This window comes from Octopus bimaculoides, chromosome 1, assembly GCF_001194135.2.
Source record: "Octopus bimaculoides isolate UCB-OBI-ISO-001 chromosome 1, ASM119413v2, whole genome shotgun sequence".
NCBI lineage: Eukaryota > Metazoa > Mollusca > Cephalopoda > Octopoda > Octopodidae > Octopus > Octopus bimaculoides.
Window position 1 is genome coordinate 90,425,441 of NC_068981.1, and position 7,029 is coordinate 90,432,469.

Below are 7,029 nucleotides of genomic sequence, written 5' to 3' on the forward strand. Positions count from 1 at the left end.
CCGCTGAAGGCCTTGCTCTACCTCCCAGAAAACAGTTGTCCAATGTAACTGGGATGGCATGAGAGGCAAGTCTGCCTTCGGGTGGATGAGACATCATTTGACCAGCACTACCTCGCTTACCTCCGTTCCACTTCGCAGCCGAACAACAGCGCATAGCTCAATTCGATGCCCTACTCATACACCGGTACCCTTCTAGATGATGGGTACACTTGTATCGGAGTGGCCTAACACCTCAGTCTCCGCGCGTGTGAGCCGCACAAATGCTGTTGTGGTGTGGTAGTCGATGAATTCGACCTGCATCAATAGCGCGGGCCGATTCCCTCGACACTCCACTCTGAAGGACATTATTAACCGGCTTCCCGTCTCAGCTGGAACCAGTAGGTCTTGACCGCGTGGACGGTAAGCACCCTGAAGAAATTCCCATTTGAGGGAGGCAACTCGCCAGTCTGGGACGCGACGTGCAGCAACAAATTCTCCGGTTCCAACCTTGCTGCATTGTCTGAAAACTCGGATATTGCCGCCCGTAACGCAGAAGAGAGGGAAATAAATAAGTATAGAAGCCTGACCGGCTGCTATCAGTCTGTGCCAGTCGCCATTGAGATCTCGGGTGTTCTCAGACCCTGCACTACCGATTTCCACCGCAAAATCAGGGTAACAGTGGCCCGACTGAGAGATGAACCCCGCGAGGTGGATTGGCTGCTGCAGCATGTGTCATTGGCCATTCTCCGCAGCAACGTCATCGCGGTCATCACTGCAGGGCGCGGCTGAGCACACCATCAATTCTGGGATGTGTTACCCATTCCTCCCTCCGCTTTCTGCCACCTACCCCCTCACACCTATTTTTCTTTTTCTTTGTTTCCTTGCAATTAAACTGTGATTCAATAAAATTTTGCCATGTCCAAATTTGCTAAGATAAAAATTTAAGTCACATGTATGCGTATATGTGACTTAAATCAAACATTTTAAATTCAGCATTAATATCAGCTGTTCAATTAATCAAAAGGAGAAAAACACCAACATTCTCCTCTATTACGACTTCCTCCCAAGCGAAAGGGTTGCTACATAATTGCTGGAACCGCTAGGAATAGTACCCAAATCTCCCTCAAATAAGACCTCATCCTCTTACAAAAGGAGATATAGATACTTTGGTCCTGAGTTCTCTACACATAAGAAAAAGGCGAGTGTTCACGGTTGGATTGTCTTTAATCATAGGTCGTAGGCTAGCATTAGACAACTTCCTTACACGTGACAAAATAACAACCGTCAACAAAGTGTTTTCAAATAGCTAACTGGCGGACAACGCCGAGAATTAGCGACTTTTTATTTAGGGAATATCCACTTTCAATAGATTTTATTCAAAAATTCAAACAAGAATTTTTAAGCATGTTACTTTAAAAAATATGTATTTTTAATCAGTCGTGTTTATTTAATTGCTCTTTGTTCGTATTAAATAGGTTGGCGAAAATTTCGGTTAACTCCGGAAACTACCGAATCACATTTTCCGTCGTCCACGGTATCAACCGGCGCTAAGTTTGAATTAGATAACAGCAAGTATATTTTACCAGTATCTCGAACCTAATTAATTATATTCAAATATACTTCTTGTGATTGTTATTTATTATTCAACACAAATCGACAAAAGGTATTCGAGTTCAGTCCCGATATATTACACCATGGATGAAGAAACACGGGTAAGTTGGAAAATATAATATGCAAAAAAAGATATTGCCGTGAATATAAATTATGATGAGCCATAAGGCATTGTTTCTGTGTTAATGCATCTCCCTCACTCGTTCAGGTTTTCTCTGACTGTCAATATATTATATATACTGTATATATTTAATTTAATTTCACTACTTTTAACTCTCCCACTTTTATAAGTACCTTTTCCTTATTTTAAATACTTTCTTAAATTTTAAAACTATTAACAGTTTTTAAATGTTTGCTTTCGTTTTTGCTTGACATATTTCCTTTTTTGGAAACATTTTTTCAGAAAGTTGGAAGTTGATGTTCATGCAAGTTTATTAATAATTTACTAGTTTTAGCTTATTTATTTATCTATTAATATTCAGCTTTAACTATTGTCTTACTGTGTTCCTTATATTTGGTTAAGCATAAACATTTTTTCTTTGTAATTTTCTTTTTTTTATTTACACATTTAATTGAATTTAGCAAATTGTTTCATCAAATTTTGTTTCTGCAACTAATCGTATTTTTCTTCCATCTATATTATTTTTTTCTATATTTATCATTTCAAAACATTAGTAAATATTTTTTTTATCTATTTTTTTTTTTTTTGTCTATTCAACGTTGCCTGAATTCATAATTTGAATCGACAACGATTAATTATTATAACATTATTATTCTCGAATTGAGCGCTGAACATTTTGCAAACAGCTCTTTTTCTTTTCCTAAAACTTTATACATTTTTAACTATGAATTTGTTAAAGATGTTAAATGACAGCTTCTATGATGACAACGATTATGATTGCAACTCAGAACGAAAGACTTACACGCGCTCTTTAGCTCCTGTTGCTTCTTCGCCGATACGAGTCGGTGCACGAGCATCTTTTGACAGCCTTTCCTGGTCACTCTCTACTCAGTCTGATATCACAGAGGTTGATACATCTTGTTCCAGCTTCGTTTGCATCCCAACACAACGTAAGAACTGTTCACCAAAGGCTAAACGTCGTTCTGATTGTCCCCAACATCCGTCACTCCATAGACCAAATTTCACTATCAAACCACTCTCAATAACCACTAATTATTCGCCATCCTTACAGTTAACTGATGGCTCTTCCGTTTTTTACACGCTCAGCAACTGTAATGATTCTTGTCTGACGTCCATCGCTGGCCATGTCGGCTCCGATTGCGAATTTGAATTCAATATTTCTGATAACAACGAAAAGAATAAATGCCACTCGGTCTTTCGGCTACGAAAAAACTTTGAACGGATGGCAGCTTCTAGTAAAGAAAATCGTTATGTTTGGGTTGGTATGTTTTTATTTAGATTGAAGTGAATTTAAAACCATTAAGGAAGTCTTAACTCTTGTCGACATTTGTTTTCTGTAGCCCTTATGTTATTTTTATAAATGCTACTATGACTTAATGTGTCACTCATTTATCGTATATATTGAATAGAAAAGGCAAAATTTGTGTTGGCATGGACAACAACGAAAGGTTGTTATAAAATTTATTGATTTGTCAGTGTTTGTTACCCTCAGGAATGCATGCCCTGGTTGAGCAGACCTACCAACGGGGTCCCAACCGTGACTGCTCTGTCCAATGCTAAAGTGCCAATGACGTTCCAATTAAGTCAGGAATTATCTAGTGCGCCATAAATCGCAAGTTCTTTGGTTATGTATATTTTAAGCATTGTAGATTACATTTTGCCAAATAAAATTCGACTCTATAGTTGGTTAGACCAGGGGTTTTCAAACTTTTTGACTTGCGGACCCCTTTATATTTCAGGCTTTACCTTAGACACCCTTATAAACGCTTATGAAATTTACACATAATTATTTGCTTAAAATAACATTTTTACATTTATTTATTTAACAGTATTTAACAAATAGGTTTATTGTCAATTAAAAGATTTCGATTAAAAAACATATATAAAATCAAATTGCCCATAAAAAGTATTTGCTGTCCACGGACCCCCTGTCTTGTCCTTGCGGACCACAGTTTGAAAACCCCTGGGTTAGACTATCTGCCTCCTTTTTCCCGTAATCTTTCAGTTTCGACTTCTTTTTCATATCTACGATTTAAAAAGTTACGCATATATTTGAAGATTCATCGTCCCGAATGTTAAAAAAAAAATTATAACGCAAAAATTAAGCAAAGTCCTCTTCTCCCTTGGATTTGCCCGCCCCCTCCCCCTGAATCGTAAAACATACACACATCCGTAGAAGTTTTGGATTTTGACGCACAAGATAATTTCCGACTCTCTTCTACAGGAATGCCCAACTGGCCATACTGTCTGTCATTACTTTTCTGAATCAATAAGTAGTTTGGAGAAAAAAAAATAGCTGTTATTTCTAACTGTTTGAACGACCACTTAGGGGGGTGGGGGGCACTTTTATATACATGTAATGCATAACTAAGCTACGAATCCAGGTAAGGTATAATTGCAGTTCAGCTATCTTCCCTGACATTATTTTACCCATAACTCTTTTTTTTTTAATGTATATTTTAAATGAAAATTTGCAGAGATATGCTCGTGCTGATTAGGAATATCTTGATGAATTCTTTAAAATTATATTATTCAGAAAGAAAAAATACGTATTTCTAAACCATTCTTTGTGGATCCTCAGGTGGATTATTAGGCCAATATTAGCACAAAATCTACGGTTACAATAGGGGCACGTTATAGGAGAGTCAAGACCCAATGGAGCTCTTGCTTTCTGTGGTGCAACATGACATAGAAGTAACTCTGCAGAATATCATCTGCAACACTTAATGTTTTTGTTTTTTTGAATACTTGATCTGGATTATTTTAGGCTAATTTCTTTTTAACTCTGACATAATAATATCAATCAGGATAATGTTGTAGATTTAAAAAAAAAAAAAGTTACGTTCTGCAACGACCACCAAGTTATTGAATGCTGTCTCTGTTCCTTATATCTTTTATAGTTACGGATGACAACAGCTGTCACCCAAGTTTAAAACCACATTTGACCCTTTGATCCCTTTTAGTGGAATCCTTTCTGTTGGAAGCATTTGGGGTCAGGGCGGTCCTATACCTCACAGAAGGGAAAAGAGTAGTTTTATTCTTTTTTTTTTCCTTGTGTGTGTGTTCTTTCACAAACGGAAATTACGATTCAGAAAATAATTTTTTACCAAAAAAAAAAAAATTTTTTAGTTTTCCTTCTAATTTTACCCCTTCTTCCTTTCATGTGCTTTCCCATGAGATAAGGGTCTTCGAGGGACAGCTAATTCAAAACTCAGGCCTCATCGTGTTTTATGACTTGAAATCTAGTCAGTTGACTTTTTTTCCCCACTCTTTTGGTGTAGAATACTATATCTAGATCGAATGAATGTGAACTGTTACTCTTCCACTTTTTTGTCTTCTCGGCAGACTTTCGGAATAGCAAGTGCCTGTTGTTCGGAAGGCACGATGAGGTGGGTGCGACGGCGAGGACAAAATGTTTGAAAAGCATGAATTAAAACTAAACTTTTTTAAAAAAAGATCCCTATCCCTTTTCCAGTTTCAATGTTCTGAGATGTGAGATACTATAAAATATGGAAAAATCCAGAAAAAAAAAAAAAATTCCGATACTATGTGGGACAGCGATTCCGAAAGTTCGTCTTTTCTTAGGTTGAAAATTTAAAATCTATTTAATCTCTTAATTTTTCTGCTCTGTCTGATATTTTTAAACCTGTTTCTAAAAGGCTGTTTGAACTATTTTTATTTTTGTACTATTTCAGTTAAAAAATAAAAACTCAACAAATAAACAAAACTGCTGTAACCGTTTTATATATGCTGTGTGAGGTGTAGACAACAATGTAGACAAGTCCATAGACCCACATACACTCACTATTGTTTATTCTATATATATTTTCTCTCCCACATTTCTGTCCCTCAGTATTTAGAGTAGCAATAAAGAATTTACTTTTCAGTATCTGGTATTAATTAAAGCAACGAGCTCTATAAATACACACCAACTAGTTTAGAGGAAACAATTGCTCAAATGTTGACAAGTTAAAATTTGAATTTCCCTCCCCAACAGTCTGTTGGTGAGAAATCCTGGTCACGTTTATTCCTCGCCTCCTCTGTGAAGATAAAATTGTTTATCTTTTCGGCTTTGACCTAATAAGGATGGGCGTTAGAACGTAACCGGTTTTCTCTCATTTGAAAAAAGCAACTGTCATGTTCTCCTTCAACCTGAAATATTTTGTTTGTTCTTTTCTTAAATATTTCTTTATGTAATATAAACTATTTTAAGCATAACTACAGGGTTGTAGTTATGCCCTAATTTATTTGTAGTTTAACTTCTGGACAACGAACAAAAGAATTTTTGTTTTGACGACTACGTCTTTTTTAAGGGGTCACTAAACAGTACTCAGTATGATGGATTTGGCTGCTCTTTCTAACAAGCAGAATGACCACGTAGTCTCGTTAGTAAAAGAATCTAATTGTAGCATAAGTAAAAATTGAAATGTGCTTTATTAAACATTTTTCAACTTTTTCTTCTTAATCATAGAACATGTTAATTATGTATTAATGAGTAAGGAGGTAGCAAAGTTATAGTTATTCAAATTAAAGTGTTTATTTTTTTAACGAAGTTTTCAAAAGTTCGACATACCGGTGTTTCTCTCCAAAAACCGGTCGGGGAAAGGGGTTAAAAAAGACGTTTCTTCGCAATTTTTTTTTCTTTTTTTCTTTTTTTTTTTCTTGCTTAAAATATAGTCCAGAGCATTTCCATGGGCACTGTGAATAAGAAAATTAAAAAAAATCCCCTTCAAAACGGAGAAATTGCAACTTGGTGTTGACTGCAGCATCAGCCCATATATTATTATTATTATTATTATTATTATTAAGGCGGTGAGCTGGTAGGATCGTTAGCGCACTGGACGAAATGCTGAGCGGTATTTCGCCCGTCTCTATGTTCTGAGTTCAAACTCTGCCGAAGTTGACTTTGTCTTTCGTCCTTTCGGGGTCGATTAAATAAGTACCGGTTACGCACTGGTGTCGATGTAATCGACTTAATCCCCTCCTACAAGCTACCTTTGAGGCAAAAATTTGAAATCATTAGCAGGAGCAAGTGATTCAAAGATACGAAACTATAGGCTCTTGAGTCACTCTGTTTTTTTTCTGCTAAACATATATATCTTCGAAACGTCTAGATAGAATAGAGACAGCTGATGAAGGGATATTCCAAGTGGCTTTCCGTTTTCCTATGTGTTCGTTCCGTTGTCTGTGGTTTATTGTTCTAACGTCCTGTACCCTGATATGCATATATATACACATGTAGATGTAAGTATGTACATATGTGTGTATACATGTATATATATTCTTTGTATTATTAT

The 7,029-nt window shown here is 36.2% G+C and overlaps 1 protein-coding gene across 1 annotated transcript in view; it reads left to right on the forward strand.

Moving 5' to 3' along the window:
- The first annotated feature begins 1,501 nt into the window (after positions 1–1,501).
- Positions 1,502–7,029, forward strand: part of LOC106874232 (anillin) — a 38,203-nt gene continuing 32,675 nt past the window's right edge. The window contains exon 1 of the mRNA XM_052966377.1: positions 1,502–1,691. Within this exon, the coding sequence (XP_052822337.1) occupies positions 1,674–1,691 (18 nt within the window). The 5' untranslated portion in view covers positions 1,502–1,673. The remainder of the gene's footprint in view (positions 1,692–7,029) is intronic.